General features: G+C 39.9%; 3 protein-coding genes across 10 annotated transcripts in view; all 3 read right to left on the bottom strand.

Annotated features, from left to right (window-relative positions):
• Nucleotides 1-5,279, bottom strand: part of stxbp5b (syntaxin binding protein 5b (tomosyn)) — a 29,964-nt gene extending 24,685 nt beyond the window's left edge. For 2 of the 5 annotated variants that reach the window (XM_042222421.1, XM_042222420.1), the window contains exons 1-2: nucleotides 4,756-5,278; nucleotides 3,371-3,468 (exon numbers count right to left, since the gene is read on the bottom strand). In XM_042222421.1, the coding sequence (XP_042078355.1) occupies nucleotides 3,371-3,468; nucleotides 4,756-4,899 (242 nt within the window). In that variant the 5' untranslated portion in view covers nucleotides 4,900-5,278. Of the gene's footprint in view, nucleotides 1-3,370; nucleotides 3,469-4,755 lie in introns of all 5 variants that reach the window. The other 3 variants (XM_005926100.3, XM_042222422.1, XM_042222423.1) reach the window with 3 other exon arrangements.
• Nucleotides 5,280-8,921: 3,642 nt separating this feature from the next.
• On the bottom strand, nucleotides 8,922-12,723 carry rab32b (RAB32b, member RAS oncogene family). Its single transcript, XM_005926099.2, has 3 exons — nucleotides 12,485-12,723; nucleotides 10,616-10,893; nucleotides 8,922-10,245 (listed from the first exon to the last, which is right to left on the bottom strand). Exons 1-3 carry the CDS (start codon nucleotides 12,696-12,698, stop codon nucleotides 10,081-10,083), a joined length of 657 nt encoding a protein of 218 aa, XP_005926161.1. The 5' UTR covers nucleotides 12,699-12,723; the 3' UTR covers nucleotides 8,922-10,080.
• A 111-nt stretch (nucleotides 12,724-12,834) lies between these two features.
• grm1b (glutamate receptor, metabotropic 1b) overlaps nucleotides 12,835-22,439 on the bottom strand; it is a 25,572-nt gene continuing 15,967 nt past the window's right edge. For 2 of the 4 annotated variants that reach the window (XM_005926096.3, XM_042222418.1), the window contains 5 exons: nucleotides 19,791-20,037; nucleotides 18,609-18,777; nucleotides 17,880-18,006; nucleotides 15,466-16,393; nucleotides 12,835-14,995 (listed from right to left, as the gene is read on the bottom strand). In XM_005926096.3, the coding sequence (XP_005926158.1) occupies nucleotides 14,140-14,995; nucleotides 15,466-16,393; nucleotides 17,880-18,006; nucleotides 18,609-18,777; nucleotides 19,791-20,037 (2,327 nt within the window). In that variant the 3' untranslated portion in view covers nucleotides 12,835-14,139. The remainder of the gene's footprint in view (nucleotides 14,996-15,465; nucleotides 16,394-17,879; nucleotides 18,007-18,608; nucleotides 18,778-19,790; nucleotides 20,038-22,439) is intronic. The other 2 variants (XM_005926097.3, XM_005926098.3) reach the window with 2 other exon arrangements.

Raw genomic sequence — 22,439 nt, 5'->3', positions numbered from 1 at the left:
TGTCCGATACCGATACCGATATCATAAATTTGGATATCTGCCGATACCGATATGAATCCGATATAGTGTTTTTTAAGCAACAAAACTGTTTTTTAAATATCTTGCTGCATTTTGTATAAGTTCATACTCAAGTTTAAAACAACAACTACACTAAGGCTATTCTGTTATACCTGTATACAAAAAAAATATTTCATAGTTCAGCAATACTGATCAATCTAATAAACTTAAACCTACACCATCCTCCCTATTCTGGTATTTTAAAGAGTACTTAGCGTAAATATTAAGCAACCTAACTAATAGGGTTCCAACTCCCAGCAACAACAAAAATAAATAAATAAAAAATAGGGAACCACCCCTCACGCCACCTCATGATGCTTAATCGACGTAATCAACCTTAATTTGATGCAGTGTGAAAAAAATGCACAGAAATCAATTATTTTTCAAGAAATATTAAATAGATTCAACATCTTTCTTCAACAAAATTGCAGACTGCACAGATGGTACCTTCCCAAAGGAAAAAGTACTATAGCTTACTAGGGTATATATATTAGACTTAATAGTCACTATATACAGTAATTGACTTCTATTCCTTTTACATCAAATTAAAACTTTGGGTGTCAGATAATTATTTATTAAAAGCTAGACATTTTAAATGAGAATAAGAAAGAAAAGTATGTCTTTGTGCCCCCTTTTCCCTGTTAATGCCCTATCGGCCCCCCTGGCTAAACTTTGCTAGATCCGCCCCTGCACAGTTACCAGCCGTCAGCTACGTAGAAAAAGATCCTCGAGTAGAAAGTAATATTAAATAAATTCTAACAACAGCTTATCAAGCTTAAACGTGCTGCTGTTGTTCAGCCGCTGGTTTCCTCTTTCTGGTGCAAAGTGGGCCAAAAACAAACAAGAGAGACGGACTCGCGACAGAAAAGCCGATCAGCTGATCGTTAAGCAGTTTCACGATTGAAGTAGCAGCCGGAGAGCGAGAGGCAGTCGCTCGTTAAGCTTAACGCAGGAATGCTTTACAAACATTCAGAGATGGACTTACACACTTGCTTTACTTCTCTCGGGGATAACTTTGTCGGAGATGAAATGCCGGGTTGCTAGCGAAGCTCCACATGCTATCCAGACCACCGACAGGTCCCGCATGCCACAGCCGCTCTATCACGTGATGCATACTGCTCCGAGTGCTAACGTTCTGAGGTGAGTTACGGCGTGTTGCAAGTTTTGTGAGGTGCTTTCGTGATATTTAATGGATCGGATTACATTTTTTATTTTTCTCCGATATCCGATCCAGTAATTTAGGTCAGTATCGGACCGATACCGATACGTAATATCGGATCGGTCCATCTCTAGTCCTAATGTCACAAAGTTTGACATATCACAGCAGATGCCAAATAATTTGCTCTCGTAACCTTCTTAAGGATATCCCCCCATGTCCCTAAAAACATCACACACTTCAGTCATACCCTATGAACGTCAACACTTCCCTGTTCGGTAAACCACTGTGGTTCACCGCAGCATTTCAACATCAGCAGGTTTTCTCACAAAGTCAACAGATGATACGCATGACAGGAAGTTCTCTTTCATGCTAGTTTACCAATAGAAGACTGATAATGTCTTTAGTAGTCTTTCTACAAGTGCAGATATTAATACCAAAAAAGAAGGAACTACAGCGTAGTGAAGCAGGTACAGCATTTCTACTCTGAAAACCTTCAAAAACAAATTCTGACTTCTACCACGATCAGACCAGCCTTTACCTAATAAAATACTGATTTTGCAAAAAGTTAAAATTAATATACTTATATTGGGTTCACTAATTAAAGTATGCAGGGAGAAAACACAGCTTCAAATGTTAGGTTTTTCCTGCTTATCACCCTGTATAATGTTAGTGAGTGAGTATATCCCTAATGTGGTCATCTAAGGAAGTCATCCATGTCTAGAAGCACAGAAGAACCACCCACCTGCTGTTCAAACATTCTGTTTGCCAAGTGCAACCAGTCAGAGGAGAGCTGGCTTGTCTATACATGTGTGCTTTTACACTAATGACACACATCAAATGAAAAAGCCGGTATCAAACCAGGGACCTCTTACGCTTATAGCATCGGCAACCAAACAAAATATATCCCAAGTACTCAGCTATTGGATCAACCGTGATGTCTAGTTTTTAAAAAGTTCAAGATGTGTACGGTCACTGCACACAAAGATTATCTGCATGTGCTTAAACACGAGATATGATGGTTTTATAATTGCCAAAACTGCACTGGAAAGAGCACGGAAATGTCTAGAGTTACACACTGATTAAAACGCTGTAGTAGAGGCAGATCTTGTAAAAGCAGACATTTATTGCTTGTAGACACCTCATTGAACTTATGTCTACTGAGCTGTGGCAGCAGTTCCAAACTCCAGGGGCAGTGAGGTGGATCGATACAGACCATCTTTTGATAAATGGACCAATTGCCTGAATGACAGTAATCCCATCAGCTCCACCTTGCACATTAGGACAACATGGAAGCAGTGTATGTTCTGTGGGAGTAGCCCTGTGAAAAAACAGCATGCCCTCTTAATCTAGAGAGTGGATAATGATGAGGACAAAGCCACTTAATGAAAATCTAAACAAGGCAGGTGGGCTTCTTAAGCAGGATACCAGCACAAAGGGAAACCCTGAGCTGATACACTAATAGGTCAGCCCTGAAGGCGTAACCTGGATATGAGTAGACTATCACATGCAGTGTTTAATAGCCTGGAATCCAGGGGCAGTTCTGCTGCTGTGAGTCACGGATGTTAGCTGTAAAAGCACATTTTTATCCTTCAAAACAAAGAAATACGAAACTGACTTCCAACTGCCTGAGGGGCCACACAGCACTGTGGCAGCTTGATTGTGTGTGCATGTCGTGCAAGTCCAGTTATGTTTACAGCACATATGAAGTGGCATCCTGGCACTGACTGGGCAGCACAGTTGATGAGGTTGGCTCCTCGGCATATGGCAGAGGAGCTGTTCATGCTACTGCAGAGATACCACTAATGAGCCTGGGTGCTCCAGGAGAAGGAGGCTGCTGGTTGCACAGAAACACATCCTAAGCCTAAGAACTCAGATTCCTTTAGCTTGTTTTGGAGATGCTTTGTTTTGCAGCGTTGGATGACAATAGACAGAAAGGATCATTTACTCTGTGAACTCCCGTGCCTTTGTGGAATGCTGAATGCCAACTTAAGTGGAAAAATGTTCCTGGAAACGATTCCAGGAACTTGGACACGGATTTACTTTCCTTACACATGTGTGCCACGACTGTGTGGGTGAGAGTGTTTTTTGGGGTTTTTTAAAAAAAAGTAAACCTTTACTTTCCTTGCATGACTCTTCACATGGGAAAAAGGATACAGCCTCAAAGCTCCAGTCTGAGTCCCAATGGCCAAGATTTTCTGTACGGGGTCAAAAGCCATTGAGGATGGTTGATATGGAAAGCCATGACGCACAGTCTGCAGGAAAAAAAGAAGAAGCAGAATTTACATTAGACCTTAAGCTAGCTATTCGATCATCTCCTACACAGTCAAGCTGACATTAAAAAAATTATAGTCTCCAAGAAATGCAAGCCATCAATGTGGAAAATGTGCTCTATTATCAAAAGAAATTAGATAAAGCATAAACATTATTGAAATATCTTTCTCATGGCTACTTGATATCTGTGAAGTATTAATTTTGGAAAACAACAGTAAAACTCAATATGACAACCTTGAGCTGGACTTTTATTGTCTGAATCTTGCAGTAGCTTATCCTCCAAATTATTATCATCATCAGGCATCTATAACCCAATTGTTTCAGGTTGGAAACATTGCTCAATCATCCATAAGCTCTCTGCAGCTTGCAGCAGGATTATATAACAGGTAATGCCATGGCCCTGTAACCCGGGGACCTGACCTGTTCTGCTCCCAGCTGGAGTTGAAGCTGGTGGGCGAAACCTTTCCAGGCAGCCCTAACAGTCTGCATTACTAAACCGTGCATGATTAAAAATGAGGCTGGGGAGCTCTTGTGTAGCGACCTGTGAGGTTATGATTTAAATGATCAGTTTTATTTATTTATTTTGCCAAAGCTGTTCACTCACATGCTCTTATGCACTGTACCCACAAAGATTATGCTCTGAAGCGATTGCTGCACTCGTGGATGGTGGTGGCTAATAATAAAAATCCAAGTAGAAGTTTAGCTGAAGGTAAGAGAGGTGGTGGATATTTACTAGAGTTGGAGTTTTTGCAATAAAAAGTGTTCTTCTCACCACCTTTGAAACATAACATGGGAAATTTGCAGTGGATCCACTATTATTATGATAAACGAAATACAGGCTGCAGATGTTGCCCTCAACAACTCGCATTAAAACCCACGTTAGACCTGCACCTCCAGCATGAATAGAAGTGAGCAATGTCCAAATGGGGTGGGTGAGTGTTGTGTTGTAATTTTATGATATTTTACAGTGACGAATATACAGTTTCAAAGATTCAGAGCAATGCAAACAGCCCACTATGGACTACATCAAGGCAGGGCTGGCTAAAATAGACTAAAAAAATAATTACATATAAATAAATCACATTGTAGTGTTCAAGTGTGTGACTTTAAATCTGGTGTGTGCACATTCAAGTGGTTTCCATCCTAAATAATGAAATTAATATCCAGAAATAAAAGCAGCCAGCGTTTTTTCCTTTCTTTTTTTGTGTCACGCTGCTGTCATCTGACTGTCAGTTCGTTAATGTTAGCTGTTATTAACGGAAACCCACCTTGCAAAGCTGAAAATGCTCCGACTGTAAAGTCTCCTGGACAACATCGTTTTCCCTGGGAGTACCCGGCTGAGCAGTTGCGGAGGAGGAGGAAGAAGCCGCTGTCAAGCCGTCCAGCACCTTCCGAATATTAAACTTCTTCATTTTCCTCCGGTACACAAGCGACGGTTCAGAAAACAGATCAAGCGAGCTACCATAAATTGGATACAGAGAAGGGGGTAGCTGCTAGCTAGTTAGCCGAAATAACGCACAGTTAATACCTTTCTGTATACATCTCACATGTTACGGAGGGTGTTGCCAACGCATTCTCCAAAAGCGCCCGAGTCACGAACATTGGTTTAGAGAGTCCCTTCCGATAGCAGCCCTAATGCGCCATTTATATTGCCAGCTTTGGCGTTTAGTCGACCGGGATCAGTCGTTTCCGCCAGCTCCTTCCCCAACCAGGGCTCAGCGGGTAGCAAAGTGGCTACGGAAACGCAGTGAACTGCAGCGGGGATTGAGTCTGCGCTCTGCCGTCACCCGGATGCAGGACCGGTGTTACGGTGTATTCCGTGACCCGTCAGATTAGGTGACCTCGATCGGAATGTGAGCTGACAAAACGTTTTAAAACTGCTTGCGTTGACACCTGCTGAGAAAAAAGAAGAGCATAAATAGGTTTACATTTATATACATATACATTATATACAGTATACATTTTGATAGCTATCATAGCAAATTAAACCAATTTAAAAGACATCAATATCCTTAAATTATTGTAAGTTTAATAGAGGGAGTGTTATTATTTCTAAACACCTATGTATGGTCATTTTGTGTGGCTCAAAATTCAATTATAATTTAAAAAAATCCTCAAAATCAAAGTCCTTATTTTTGCCACAATCTTAACGTTTTTGGCGCTGTGAGCTCTTCAAACAATTTTTAGTTATAATTTTTTTACATAGCAACACAAGGAATTCAGATAGCCCTGAGGCCCCCTGCTGGCTAAAGAAGAGTCCCGAGTAGCCTCAATGCTCGAGGGCTGGGAGGGAAGCAAAACCTTACCCCAGTGACACCTGTCAGACCTTTGAAGAGTGGTTTAAAAGTGCAAACAAATAACGCAGGGAGACAATGTAGCCACAAGCATCTTTTACTAACGCCCTTTCCCACTGAAACGCGATATAAGGGTACTCCTCTGGTATTCTATTCCAATCTATTGTGCATGTCTGAAAAATAGGCCGTATTTCCTCATTCCTTATGTTCCCCAAGGAAGAAGATTGAGGTTATTTTGGCTCTGCAGAGAATTGGACACAAAGCTGGAAAACCTGGTTAAATATTCACCTTTGTGATATGTCATTCTTTTAATTAGCCCATTAAAAAACTTCACATGTGGGCATATAGTTTTATTTTAACTGATTCAGGAATTAAGCAGCTCCCCTTAAATGGTACACCTGACAAAGTCACGTGGAAGACACAAAAGACAGAAAATTGTCGAGTTAACCTAATGAGACATTGAAGCCATGGCCTTTGCAATACACGTTTAAAACGTCAGAGCCTTTTTGTAAATTCGATTTAAGACATTGTTTAGTTTTGGTTCTTTTCTGGATATAATTCTGTCAAAGGTTTTGTATTGACTTTCAATAATATATCACATACAACACTGTGCAAAAAGTCTTGAACTGCTCCTATATTTTGCTTCCAAGTAGATTTTCTTGTAAATTTTTACAATGGCTCAGACTTTCTGAATGCCAAAGCTTTGCTTTGCTGCTCTTTTGTCCATTTCCAGTCCAGTTCTTGTACCTGGCCATTTTAAGAGTGATGTAATTTTAGACTTATAAATCATTCAAGCACAAAAAAAGCATCTAACACAAGATTACAGTGTTTTGTCTACACATAATAGACTTCTAGACACTTTCTTACCTGTTGACTGTTGCAAAAACAAAACAAAACATATTGTATTCTCATTTCTTAAGCTTAATTTATTAACTCAGTCTCTTTTCTGCTGTGCTTTGGATCATTGTCCTGTTTCGTTACCTAATTTCAGAAAGCTTTGACTTTAAGATAGATGGTCTCACATTTGACTCCAAAATGCTTTAGTATGAAGAGGAGTTCACTCAGTGACCATCATCAGCCCACTACCACTGTGTCTGACAGTTGGTATGAGGTATTTGTACTAATATGCTGTATTATATTCAGTGTTTTAGTATTTTCTTTTTTTATACTGCTTCAGCGTTTGGTATTGATAAAGACCCCCACCTCCTACTACCATCCATACTACACCAAAGTACATGTTAATGTTACATGTTTTTCAGGTAGTCTCTGTCAAATCGTCTGTGTTTATAGAGGTAATTCCTATGAAACCTGTGAGAATGTGCTTTGCATGTATGTCTACTTCTGCATTTTGGCTTAATTCTTGTTAAATAAAGGCATGGTGTAATATGTCATGTGTTGTTTATCTGAGGTTGTACTTGCCCGACTTGAAGGACCACATTATTATTATTATTTATAATGTCCTGATATGTAAAACCTTAGAATAGAAAGAGTGAGTACTTTATTTTTATCATAACTGTATGAACTTCAATTATTCATACTGCTGGGGGGAAAAAAAGAATGCATACCAAATAATATAAATAAAAACATTTTCAGTGCAGTTTGTGGATTTGACAGACAGCACTGATCACAAAGTGGAAGAAGTTGAGTATTTGCATTTTATGCTACTTTAAATATTGCTTTTAAAAAAGTAGTAGCTTCATTGGCACTGGTTATTTTGCAGATCATTACATGCAAAACATCTGATTAGCTTATCCTTTAAACTGCTATAGATCACACTTAAATGCAGCAAATGTAGCTACAAATTTAAAAATCTGATTCAGAAACATGATGCGATGAAGCAAAACATGTTGGTGGTTGATGGGGGAAACAGGACTGGTTCAGTACTGCCAATAACCCTTTAGAATCAGAAACAGGATTTTCAGATAGAATCAGTTTGTCTCAGTGTTGATGTGGACAGCAACACAAAAGAAAAAAACACTTTGTGTCCCTTCTCAAAGTGTCTTTGCACAGGTATATTTTGTGCACTAGATGGCGTCATCTACTAGCAAAACTATTAACCTCTAAATCTGTATTTTGTTGTGTTTGAGAACTCGCCTTGTGACAAAAATTCAGAACCATGGACAGCAACGTAAGGATTCCAGACCGTCATCATGGAGCCCCTTGATGGTTCAGGACGTGGTCAGTTTAAAGGGTATAGGTTCATTCATATTCTAGCATTTCTTTTCTTGCATTTATGGACTCGGGCACATCAACATATATAATGTAGGTGCAGGAGAATGTCTGCAAATGTCTTCTATTCAAAGACTTTTTCCACACAGGACATCATAAAATGGGTCACACAAGGCACAATGGGAGACAGTGAGAGGCACAGCAAAGCTATGCACAAAGCTTTACGCTTTATAAACCTATTCACAAGTTTGACTAAATTGAAATTGTCATGCAGTCATGAATATATGAACGAAGCTGCCAGAGAAAATGCACGCCGGAGGGTTGATAAAACAGGGCAATATCAATAATGCACAAGTGATGGGATCTGTTGCTGGGAGTGAGGCTCCCATCCATTCAAACTGTCATATTTATAAACAAGTTAAGGAGCGGGGCTTTTGTGTCCGATGTGAAAAAGTATTGGGGCCAGCATCCCTCTTTGACTTCTGAATGTAGGTCTCCAGAAACTGGGACATACATCCAAAATTAGCAGTTGTGTGTTACTTCTTCCATCGTTTTGCCTCAGGCACAATTGCTACATGAGGTAAACTACCTTGCTGGCTTTTATGCTGCAACTCCTTTGATCAGCATGTAGAGATCAGATGAATTTGTGATGGGGTTTGGATAAATATGGGAAATTATGGTGCCCATTTTTAACTTTTTAATCTATTTGGGGGGAAATTTATGGTAATGCAAATTAATGCCACGTCAACAACTGCTGATATAACAAAACATTATGTGATTATACTCCAAGGTTAAATCCATTCTCATGACACATCTGGAGACAGTGGCTGAATTTGGACAAATGCTACTCTGAAAAGGTAACCAGCGGCAGGATGTAGAACAGTTCCCTTGCTGCACTGCAAGGACACCGAAAAGTAAAACTACAGGACAGCAAAGAACAGATTGGTGTGCAAAAATAACCTGAGCAACACAAAACATGTCAATGAGCAAGACAAGGTATCGTACATTGCACTGGTTTAAATGTCCGACTTTGAAGGCACTTTAATTTCACATTAATAGCATTAAAACAAACCACTCAATTAAAAGTTATTATTTCAAACGTATTCTGTTAAAACACCTTGTAACTGATTAAAGCATAAAATTTACAAGCCTTTAAAAAGGTCATGGTGACATGATTTAAATGAACAAACTGTCCATGAAAAAGAGGCAAGAAATATATTTGTTAAGTTGATCAACGTAGAATTATCCAGTTACTTTAGGCAGTGTAGCAATAACTAAACTAACGAAATAATGAACTTATAAGCCTGGTAACCTGTCGAGGGTGTGCGATGAATGGATGAGCTTGTCATTTACTTCCAAATGGTTTTATTTCAATCTCAGCCAGAATTTAGTGGCTGATATTTTACTTCATTGACACATACAGTCACATACACTCACTCTTCTGATATTTGTTAGATAGATGCTAAATGCTCTGCTCCCAGTATAGGACACTGTGTACTTTCTGGGCATTTTCACAAATCTCTTTTCTCCACCAAAATCAGGTCATGCTGATAGCTTTTCTCTGCTTTTGGCCATATCAATCTGAGATGCCTTGCTTGTGCATGGGTCTTAGCTCATCTTACTGCAAAAGTGATTAAGAGATAATTATATGCATGGGTTGCATAACAGACGAAGGCACAGTGGAAGCTGCAATCAAATAAAGTGTCATTTGATGAGGACTATTTGATGAAATATACATTTTCGCTGTTTTTCTGCATGGGAATAAACGTTAGATAGCTTGTGGCTCCTCATCATAGTGGGTCATTCACTAGCACGTCTTGGTTGTGCAGTGAGTGTCACAGGCTTTTCCCAGCAGGATGTGTATCATGCTGATCTGTTTATTATCCTGACTGGATCAGTGGTTTATCAGAGGAATGAGCTCATTGTCTCCACAGAGGTGTTTATGAGGCAGCCCACACAGTCCATAGATTATTGAGAAAAATCAGCAAAGCAGAAATATGAATATAAAGCTACTGAAGCTTGGTGGCTTTCTGTCATAGCTTCACTGAGGCGGCTGTGGATTCATGTCCCAGCACCACAAACAGGTCAGGTTCTGTTTAACCAGCAGTAGCTTTCGTTTGGCTCTTTGTCTCAGAACAGTGATCTCCCGCAGCACAGTGACTGACTCTGACTCTCCGTGGGAGTCTGGTTCACTTTGATCCTATCCCAGTGGTGCTCTTCAACGGACAGGCTGGTGTCACACAGCATTATTTGTTTGACAAGGAAGGCACCTGCCTCTTCAATATTTATATCTTCCTAAAAAAAAAAAGCAGGGAAGAACACGATTTAGAACATTGTGCGTGCATCCGCCGGGTTAAGTTTTTGGCTGCGTGTTTTAATATTTTTACATATTTATATAAACAGGTTATATGCAGTAGCTGCAGTGATAAAGTTCACACATGCAATAAAGCATGCCCTCATGCAAGTCTAATGCAGGATCTCATGCAGTATGCTTACTTGCAATAGTAATATTTTTAGATATAAAATCTATTAAATTAGTCAAACAGAATCCAATCCCTCAGATAATCAGTTAATGATCTGCTGAATATCCTAATGTTATTACCTCTAAACACCCAACACTGACTGTTACTGAAGGCACATATTCCCCTTCTATGGTTGCACAAACCTTAGCAGAAGTCTCAAACCAGCCCAGGAAGCTGTTGTCTTTACAAAAGCTGTCCAGAGAGGACACCAAGGCTCCATCCCTCCCCGTCAGGTCGCATTTGTTGGCCAGCAGGACAGCAGGGATCGGTTGGCCACTGTCAAGACGCACTTTGGTATCCAGGTCTTGCTTCCACTCAGAGGCAGCCTCCAGGGTGCAGCTGTTTGTAATGTCAAAGACCACTACTGCTCCCATCGCCTCTTTGTAGTACACTCGGGACATGTTCTTAAACCTCTCTTGGCCTTGAGGGATAATAAAATTATGTGTGTAATGGATCCTTTTGCTCAACTTCTAATAAAACCTGGCTGCAAGTAGGAATGTGTCTTTTTTTTCCTCATGGCAGCTATTATTTCTTTTTGGTCTGAAGTATCATGTCAAATCAGACTGCAACCTAAATGTTATGTAAGAACTGAGAGACTACTGATAATTTTCTGAAATAAAATCATATGTTTCCATGGACACTGGCTAGGATTAAAATTAGCTCTGAGTAAAGAATGGATCAAAAAAAAAAAAACCCCACTGCAGTTTGACTTGAGTTTCCAGGCACTAAAGCATTCAGCAAACTTAAACTTAAATTTAACTTTAAAAATGTGTATAAAAGTTGTGTCACCAAAAAAGAACTAAAATACAATTTCCACAGGGGAAAAAATGGATTTGGATGAATTTTAAAAAATGTGCAATTTTGGAATATTATGTGCAAATAAAATGCCTTCCTCCAGAGTTCTTGTTTATTTAAAATATATTTTAGGCAAATAAGTGTACTTTCTATCATTTTAAATTTAAATGTACACTCAGCACCCACTTCATTAAGTACACCTTGCTACTGGATTTGTGACATTTGTGACTGGAAGCAGTCGTAACAAGATGGGTTCGCTGTGGACATAAAGGGGTGGCCATGGTCAACAACAATCCTCTGTAGGCTGTGGGGTTTAAAAAATGGAACTAAGAGGCCCAAAATGTGCCAAAAAATAACCCACAGTAACCACAACCAGTCTGAATTGTTGATGAAAAGGCAGGATGGAGCCAGGTTTCCAAATTCTGTACCTACCTTCCACAGGTTGCTGAAAAAATCAAAAGTCATCAGACCAGGAAATGTTTTTCCAATATGTCCAATTTTGGTGCGCCAGTGCAAACTGTAACTTCAGTGTTTTTACACTTCTGGTCTTCTGCTGCTAAAGCCCACCTGCTTCAAGGTTTGATGTATTGCTCATTCATTATTGTAATAAGTGGTTATTTGAGTTACTGTTGTCTTAGCTCAGAGGAGTCTGGCCTCTCTGCTGTCCTCAACAAGGCATTTTCACCCAGAGAACTGCCACTCATTGGACATTTTCTCTTTTTTGGACCATTCTCCCTAAACCCTATAGATGTTTTTTGGGGAAAAATCCCAGTAAATCAGCAGTTTCTGAAATACTCAGACCAGCCTGTCTGGCACCAACACCCGTACTACATTAAAAGTCATTTAAATCACCTTTCTTCCCAATTCTGATGCTCAGTTTGAACTTCAGCAGTTCATCTTTACCATTCACATGCCTAAATGCACTGAGTTGCTGCCATGCCAATTAGATATTATGTAGAAAATGTATACCTAATGCAGTGGCTAGTGAGTGTATCTCTGGTATACTCTATTCAAATACACATTATATATAAATAAATGTATCGAGATATTACTTTACTGCATTTAAAACGTTTACAGATAAAAGCTTTGGAGAAACTTTTTAAATCGTGTTTTCACTACAGACTCTACAGAGTTTATAACAGATGCCATAAAATTAGATTTAGCCTCTTCATCCAGTATTTTTGTACAGGAATTTGCTTTATAGTTTTGAAACTCACCTCCAATATCCCAAAGCTGTAGTCTCACCACTGTCTTGGGATCCCATTCAATTGTCTTTAGGGCAAAGTCAACTCCAATGGATGCTTTGTATGTTTCATCAAAGCGTTTATTAACATAACGCATGACAATGCTGCTTTTCCCAACCCCCAGATCCCCAATGACTAAAACTTTAAAAAGCTTCTCTGTAGATAATGTCACCGAAATCCTTCCCATGCTGCGGTCCACGAGCTGACAGGCATCGAGACAGATAAAATATTTTCCTAATAATTGTGTAAAACTAGGTCACATTTACACAGAGTTTTAAAGTAAAATAACAATTTGTAGAAATAACAGTGTTACAACACTCTGCGTTATTCCCTGTGTCACTACTTCCTACGGTGTCCCTGTTTTGAAATTCTTCCTTCAAACCAGAGCAATAAAAAGCTGACCTTTGATTTATAAATCACTAGCAACCACGCCAAGAGCACAGAGCCACCTAATGTTTCAACTTGAAAAACATGAAAGACAAAAGCATAAAAAATATTTAATGTACTCAAATCAAACAAGTGCCCTTCAAAATTGTCGTCTACAGCAACTACCATTTCAAAACTGTAGATATATTTTACACTGAACTTCATATAGCTTATATCGATGTATAACTAATGCAAATAGTATCACTTTATTACACTATACAATTTTGATAGGAAGTTAAAGTCTAAATATTTAGGAAATGGATTGTTGTACACAACCAATCACACACAATATAAGCATAAACAGCTACTCTCTTCTTTAATACTAACAATTCATATAGAATACCAAAATAAGATACACAATTCATACATTCACAATACAATAATATAGAGTTCTGAAAGCGGATGTCTATTTATAAAACATACAAGTTTAAAACTGGTTCAAATTGCCTCTCAAGACCATATAAATAAGATAAATGTACAAAAGAAAAACAAACGTGGCACTTGAACTTGTCCTCTGCTACATTCAAGGTACAGTGCAATTGTTTGGCAGTACTGTATCCATCAGAGATTCACAATATAATATCTTTTTTCACAATAAAGTTGGCATTTATTAACATTTTACCCTGCACTTCAAGCTTAAGTAGATAGTTTTATAGTTCTGGGGGTGTAACTCTTCTTAGCTGTGAAGCTGGATGCCACTTTTATGTCCGTATACTAGATACGAAGCTACTATGAGCAGCTAGAAACATATACGAGAGTGACATTGACCTAGTTTTCTATTCCTCGCCAAGAAAGTCAATGAGGGAGTTTTTTTAAAAGAACAACTCTTGCTTTAAACCTCTACATTTGCCCGACAAAGGTCATGACACGCAATGTGTCACACAAAACAAATTTCCTTATTATTAAAGTGAATAATTTTATATTAGCTATGCTCATTAAGTTACCTTTAAAGTCCAAAAACTAATCAGATTGATACCTAATCTACATTTATCAAACAATATTTCATAAATATATATATATACAGTTATTTTTGTCTCTAAAAGCTTATATTAGAAATTTACAGTATGTCTCACCCTTATCATTTAAAAGCTATTAGGAGTGAAAAATGACTTGACAGACCACGGGATCACTTTTTCCTTATGTAAAATCATATACAACACATAAAAACTTATAGTACAAGCGTCAACATTTAGGGCGTGCCCTCACAGAGTTGAGGAGCTTTGCTTGTAGTCTCTGAGGATGACGGAGGCGTATGTGACATTGGGAGGTGTGCACAAAATCGACTCGGACACTGGCGAGTTGGGAAAGGGGCTTACTAGAGCACCGGTGCAATCACGGAAAGGCGAGGGGGGCATCAGAGCCAGAGAGTCCTCTGTTGCTAATTTGACCTCAACAAAGTCCTCCTCGTCATGAATCTGGGAGTTGTTGTACATGTAGCCGTGGAGAAGGCCAAACTGCTCATTCATTTCCTCCTCTTCTTCCTCCTCTAAAGGGAAGACAGGTTCCTCATCAAATGGGTCGAGCTGCACAGGCAGGACAGGCTCCTGCTGGATGAGGTGAGCCTGATGGTACACTGGCATCCCACCACTGACAGCCTCAGGCATGCTTATCATATCACGGATCTCAGGCATGTCACTGTTGAACTTGCTCACCACCCCCTCCTCTTGCAGGCGGTCCATCACAACATGTTTGGGGGGGATAATGCTATTTTGCTGCAAAGGCTCGGGGGAATAGAGCTCCACTTCCTCGTGCACATCTTTTTTCAGCCCACTGGCAGGCATTTGCCCGTGGGCCACCATAGGGGGAGTGTCAGGGGAGTTATAATGGACAGGGTCACTCTCATCCTCCTCAGCCACATTGTACAAAGTCTTAGTGCTGAGGTCTGAGAATTCCAGGCCCGTGTTATGGTAGGTATTAGTTAAGGGTTTGATGACAGCCATCTGATTGGAACCTGCTTCCTGTCTCTTCACATGCACTGACAGTCTGTGCCACATGTGATCCCCTTTTGGAGGATGTCTTGCACCTGGTTCAGACCATGACACAGACTTTCCATTAGAACTATGAACAAAATAAAGACGGCTGTTACTTCATAGGAACCCAGAAAAGTGGAGACAGAAAGAGCATTTCTGCTTCATGTAAAAAACTAATGTCATTATTTTTATTTGATTTGATTTTTTAAAAAGTATTGTCAGTATTACAGGGTATCTACAGGTTTTGAATATAACATCTCAAAAGAAACACCTTAAATGCTATTGAAGCCCTGGAGAAACCCTGCATTCTGTATTAGGGATCTAATTTGCCATCCCTTAGCACACAGAGATGCTTGTTTTAATTTTAATAACAGATCAAGGGCTGAACTGGCTGTGTGAATTGGGTACTGACCTATATCCGTCACAGTTTACAACAGGTGTCCCTAGGAAAGTGAATACAGTAAGACATCACGTTCCCTTTGAGAGGGAATTACAGTAAAACCAGCATCCCTGAGGTGCCTCAGGAGCAGGACTCACAGACTCAATTAATGAACCTACCTGCCATTTCCAGTGTTCTTTTTCCTCTTGAACATGTTCAACAGGCTGTTGCTTCGGCAAGCAATTTTACCGTCGCCGACATGCATGCGCACCGCATCGGAGGTGGTGAATGCGCTGCGCACGTTCCTCTCAGGTTTGGCGATAATGATGTACATCTTTGGAGTGAACATGCACCCCAAAGCTACAGTCACGCTGAGGCTCACAGAAAAGGACGTAGTGATGATTTTGTAGTTGCTGCCAAAGTAGATTGGCACAAACGCCAGCCAGATTATACATGTGGTGTACATGGTGAAGGCAATATATTTGGCCTCATTGAAATTTGCAGGGACGTTGCGGGTCTTAAAGGCGTAATAGGTACAGCTCATGATCAGCAGGCCGTTGTAGCCCAGTGGAGCTACAACACCAAGGTTACTGGTGTTGCAGATCAGGAAGACTTCTCTGATGCTGGGGTAAGATTTGACGGGTTCAGGAGGCTCCATGACGATGAGGGTAATTTCCAGTGTGAGCTGGACACTTATCAGGATGAAGGCGATGACCACCTGAGCCCAAGCGCTCATGAACCTCGGCTTCCTCGTGCAAATCTTCTTCTTGCTGCCCGCCAGGATGCGAGCGATGCGATTGGTTTTGGTTACCAGGGCTGAGTAGCACATGGCAGCTGAGAGTCCGACGAGGAGTCTCTGGAGGTAGCAAGAGGCCACGGTGGGTCGAGCGATGAGAGTGAAAGGGCACAGATAGCCCAGGAAGATCCCTGCAAGGATGATGTAACAGAGCTCCCGGCTGGAGGATTTGACCACTGGTGTGTCGCGGTATAAGACAAAGATGAAGGTAACAAATGATGTTACCAGGATGCCCAGACAGGAGAAGACCACTTGGATAATGGACTCTGGATTTCTCCACTCCAGATAGCGTAGAGTGATCGGCTCACAGCCTGTAAAGGGGAAAAACATGGGTTATAAAAACACAGCCACAGTATACTAAAAGCTGGCCAACTCTATACATTTTTTATCCCTTTAGCACCAGCTCTGGGGATATATTCATGATTATTTAGAGAAACGTAGTTAAATAAAGGGTCATTTTCAATGAAAAGTCTAATATATTAACGTTGTACTGTATGGACACATTAGAAATTAATAAAATCCATCTTTGCCTGAGAAAATACAGTAAGTCTCAAAGTAGGTTTTTAGTTCAACTATAAATAAGCCTCTTTCTACTCAGCCATGGCAAGGCTGGGCTGCAGCCAGCAGAGGAGGGGTGCTGGTGCAGCAGGACAAAATAACTAACTGCTTTTTCATGGATCCAAATAAGCTCGCCTCTCTGCCTCATGCTGAGAACACACTTTGAATGTCTAATTCATGTTGTGTTATTTATTTATTGTACAATGCCAAGAGGTAGGGTTAGAAAAGTGCACAAGAATATTTTTATATCCTTCTTTGTGCTACGCATTATGCTGTTTTCATGTGTATCCAAACATCTGTGGCTGTAAAAATAAAAAATGAAACAGCATGGAGGAAGGATGATCCTATTAAGGAAGTGTCTTTGAAAGCCACAGAAGACCTTTGAAAGTGGGCCAGAAGAGTGGTAAGTGAACTAGGGCTGCTGTCGGATGAAATGGTGAAGATGATGAATGGCTCTCAGGTGTCATGGGAAAGCAATGAAAATAGGACAGAACAGGTTTGTGAAATAGCGCTGCAAAAATCTTAGCGGGACAGGCTGTACAGGGTGCAGGTAAGAGGAGGAGAAGTAAAAGCTTGGAGGAACTTAACTTTAAAAAAAAAAACTGCCTCAGATAAGCCAGAAGAAACTCTTCTTATCTCTGCAAGCATCAGTCATGCAGCAGAAACATACCCTGTGGCCACTGAAGCAACCTAAATTAATCTCAATTTAAATGACAAAACTGCAGAGCAGCAAAATTTGCTGTGTGGATCAGATGAATCACTTTGTCCAGGATCTTTTTTTGTATACTGACTGGAGCATTGGTGATTTCAAGAAGCTGGTAGACATTATCTAAAATGCGTTTATTGCATTTATTTACTTTTTAATTGAGAGACCAGAAGATGGTGTTTGTTTGTTTGGGGTTTTTTTGTTTAAGCTTCAAATTGTGTTTACTAAGATTCCTTTGTGAAATAGGCTATAAAATCACCTCTTTGTTCACTGATTTACTAATATAGTGTGTATAATTTTTGTGAGGACTGTTACACACGTCATAGTATATTAGGACCCTTTGAAACATCCAAGTATAACATGTAAAAAACTGACCTTTAGAGGTGTTGGGAGGTTGATTAAATTTCCTTTTCCCTTTTTCCTATTTAACTAATCTCTAAAAAAAATCCAGTGGGGTCATGTGCCAGGCCCTGCACAGTATTTAAAGCAGCTAAAGATTTACACAAGCGGATAAGTGAAGAGTGCAAGCAAACCTTCCAGTTCTTTGTCAGGCCACCAGCCCAGGTCACAGGCCTTGCACGTGAACTCATCCTGGACGTACTCATTGTCTTTGCAGGCAGTGCAGATCCAGCAGCAGCTCACCTCTCCCTTCCTTATCACCTGGTTCATAAAACATGCAAGGTAATCAAAAGTATACTCTTCTAAAAGTAACTATATTTATCATGGATATATTTTGATGTCCAAGGAAGGCCAGATCTACATAAATATTTAAATATTTGTTTTCAACACAGTAAAAACAAAGATAGAAAGGTTCAGCATAGGGAAAAAGACATGAGAAAAAACACCAAACATAAACACAACCTCAGATTAACAACACCACATGATATGTCACACCATGTCATCATTTATTTGATGAAAACTAAGCAAAAATGCAGAAGCACTGTATAAACCCCATGGTTTAATAGCGTGGAGAGCCGTGTTTATGAAGCAATAACTTGAAGTCATCATTCTTTGCATGGCTTTATAATTCCCTCACATCATTGTGGCAGACGTTTGACCCACTTTTCTTTACAATGTTACTTCAATTCATTCAGGTACAATGTTGCCAAGCTAACTATTTATGTGCGAGATGAACAATGTGGGGCCTACTGTGTTTTGTAAAAACTTTACACAAATACCTCATACAAGTGTGACGTAGAGACTGAATAACAAAGATGTAACAGGGATGTTTGATCACAAGATGTACAAGATCCGAGCTTAACCTTGATTTCTCCTTTGGAGCAGGGCTCACTGCAGACAGAGCGGACCATCTCACTGCGGTTCATCTGGATCATGTCATCATCGATACTCAGCATGCCCTCGTGCCAGGAGCCGATGTTGATGTAATCATAAACACTGGTCTCCACATGCTGAAAGTTCATGATCTCATACCTGATTGTGGAAAGAAAGAAATGGCTCAGAGGAAGATCTTTCACCATTGCTGATAGATGTTATGTTTACTGGTATTTCTTAGGCGGATCATACTCACTCAGCATAAAAGAAGTCACTGACCCTTTTACTACATACAATTTGGAGAATATTTAACTTTATCTCAACGGCTTAACCATAAACTTTGTGATTTAATGACATGAACGGACTTACATGAGAATACTGTATGTGGTTTACTTACTGGAAGTTGTGTGCTGTTATGATCACGATTGTGCTTTAGATCAGCCAATAATCACCAACCACTTTTCTATAGATGCCTATTCAACTGCTCACAAAAACATATATCTAATCAGCCGCATCACATGGAAGCAACTCAGTGCATTTAGTCGTGTAGAGAACCTGCTGTTTTTTTTAATAAAGTGATTTAAGTGACTTTGAACCTAGTGTGGCTTGTGGTGCCGGATGAGCTGGTCTGAGTATTTCAGAAACTGCTGATCTACTGGGATTTTCCCACACAACCATGTCTAGGGTTTACAGAGACTGGTCCAAAAAGAGAAATACCCAGTGAGTAAAAAGTCCAACAGTCCACTATACCACCTTTGGGATGTGTTGGAATGGGAGATTCTCATTGTAGAAGTACAGAAAATCTGCAGCAACTGTGTGATAATATTGTGTCAACATGGACCAAAATCTGGTCCAACCCACTAGCAAGGTGTACCCTGGTTAATGGTGTGTCTTGCTAGTGGGTAAAATATCGTAGTGCCTCAATTTACATTTATCAGCAGTTTTTAAAACATTACATTTATCCCGGTTTTAATCACCTTTAATTTTAATTTAGTTGTTCTCTGTTACTGAATAGTGAATATATTGGATTTTTTCCCTTTAAGCACTGGAGGTTCACTGCCCTCCGCTGGGTGAAACCGAAGGTCAGTTAATGCTGTCTTAATTAAACGACTTTTTCTAAAAATGTCTAAAAAAATTCCTTTCACCTAAAACAATAAGAAAAGTGGGTTTACCTTCCAGGAGAATCGCCGTTCTCATCGAACCATATGTCCTCCCCGGACACGCCTGTGAAGGATGTCTTCAGAAGGAATTCCAGTAAGTGGCTTCCATCAACAGGCTTCATGGCATCACAGAGCCCCACGTGGCCGGGACAAAGGTGAGAGTGCATATCGTGCAGCCCGTGGGCCATCGCATTGATGGCATTGATGACGAAGCCCATCTTGCTGTCTTGCACGTAGTTGTCCTCCAGACTTTCATAACCTGCCCACACATGAGAGAACAGTAAGGATTCATCTTCAAGACAAACATACAGGGAAAGACTTACACGAGGTGCTTTATTGCTGCAAGCAGAAGCATCTTATGTGGTTAAAGTTTACATTTCTACATTTCAGGTATACCTAATATCTTGTCTAGCATGATGTAACATATTACAAAGGAGTGATAGGGTGCTCACAGATTCATTCTTATAACTGCTCTCTAAATTCAGCCAGCAAGCCACATGTATCTTTGCCTCTGTGGGATACTGCTTTAAAAGAACTGGAAGCCTTGGAAGATGGCTTCAAATAATCCTTGTTACCATGGCAAGACTGTTCATTTCTGCAGTCATGAGTCAGGATTCAATTAGAGTTGGCCTAAAACTATAGAAACCACTGAGAATCAGTCTCCTCAAGCAGAAAAACAAACCAACACGTATTTGAATCTTTTCTGTTCTTATTGGGGGGTTTTCTCCGACGAACGGGATGAATGAATGAGACAAAAAATATTTGGAAGCAAACACTGTGTGATGTTCAGACACACCCTATCAGTTCAGTGTAATGCAAGCTAGAAGCAGAGTAGCAGTTTATCAGTTGCATTGTATTAAAGTATAACAAGCTACACCATGCATTCACTGTGTTTTGGTAAAACTGGGAGCCAGGCACAGACCCGTCATAGAGCTAGAGCACTGGCAGGTGAGGTAAAAGAAACACCGATTGTCTTGTTGCATCTGTGAAACCTACGGTCCTGTCACTTGTTATTCCCGTGTGTTTGTATATTTTAAAGCAAGATGGTCCTCCCTGAGACTGGTTCTGTTGAATATTTCTTTCTGTTAAAAGGGAGCTTTTGCTTCCCACTGTTGCCAAGTGTTTGTTCATTGGGGGTTATTTTTGTGATGGCATTTTCTGGCAACTACATTTCCTTCATAGGTGTACACAAAACCAGCGTAACCACACAATGAGGATATCATTTGCGATGCAGACAAAGAACATCTATATTATATCCTGTGATTGCTCCTGAGCATTCATGGAAATGCAGCTGTTAGGAAATGCAGGTAATGTGCCCGTTGAAAACAAAGTCCAAACTTTGTATCCATGTAAGTCTGACACGAGGGTCGGATGATACCAATAGGCTGACACATTGCTGGATAATTTCTACCTGAGAAAAATGCCAGTAAGGAACAAACAAATAAAAAAGCAGAGGCAGAAGTCTCTCACATGTCATTCTTTGAGGCTCAATATTCAGACTGAATTTCTTATATGCAGAGACAATTAAAATTAGTGCTGCAACTGAGGGCTAAGGAAAACAATGCCCTAATTCATCACAAGAAAACAGCAAAAGAAAGCAACTTGTTTAGAGTCTGTGCTAATCACAAATAGCATCAATGGTACAAACAGTTCACCAGAACATTTTGATCTGTACAGCCAAGCAAAGGTCTAAAGATTACTTCAAGCATTTACACCGACCATCAATGTCATACTGTCCAGCTGCCCAAAGCATTCCTCGGTCGCCATCTTTTCCAGGACAAAGCCAGATATATATATACATCCACAGGAAGTTGTGGTGTTAACAGGTCTTATCTCCTAACTCTTCAGGCCAGGGCTGGCTCAGCAGCGAGGGCAGTAATGAGCAACGGAGGAATGCAGGGTGACACTGAGGACAGCAAGAGACGCTGAAGCACTACCACCAAAACCTGCTGCACGCAAAACTTTAAAACTACATCCAGAACCTAAGAAAAGTTGCCACTCCTATAATATAACATTTTTCCAAAAGTGCACGAATGACCAATGAGTAATTTAGAAGTCTGAAATCAAGTCTAAAAAGAAATCAAGGTTTGCTTTTGGATATATTAAAATTGAACCTTATTGTAAGCACTGCAGAATTCTTTGTTTTTAAGTGCCATTAATCTTTCATTAGGATTTCAAGCTTGAAAAGCTTTAATCTTCGCATCTATACGTCATAATTGAAGCTAAGATTGTGATAATTAGACAATAGAAATGTACAGTAGAGAAAAAGATGTATTTATTTATTTTATCTATTAGGAATAATGTATTAACAGATACCTATGCCCTTCTAAAAGCAAGTCTCTCTAATCTGCAGCTATGTAGGAACTTGACACTTTTGGGCTAAACTTGAACGTTTTTCGCCCATTTCCTTGAGTTTAAATTTATACTAATGCAAACATATACTAAAATTGTAAATTGAAAAAGATCCCACTATGATCACACCATGCTGAATATCTGCCACCAGATACAGTGGGGCAAAAAAGTATTTAGTCAGCCACCGATTGTGCAAGTTCCCCCACTTAAAATGATAACAGAGGTCAGTAATTTGCACCAGAGGTACACTTCAACTGTGAGAGACAGAATGTGAAAAAAAAAATCCATGAATTCACATGGTAGGATTTG

The sequence above is a fragment of the Haplochromis burtoni genome, unplaced genomic scaffold (genome assembly GCF_018398535.1).
Source record: "Haplochromis burtoni strain Fernald_Lab_line unplaced genomic scaffold, NCSU_Asbu1 Contig_85, whole genome shotgun sequence".
NCBI lineage: Eukaryota > Metazoa > Chordata > Actinopteri > Cichliformes > Cichlidae > Haplochromis > Haplochromis burtoni.
This window is presented reverse-complemented; position numbering and strand designations above follow the sequence as displayed.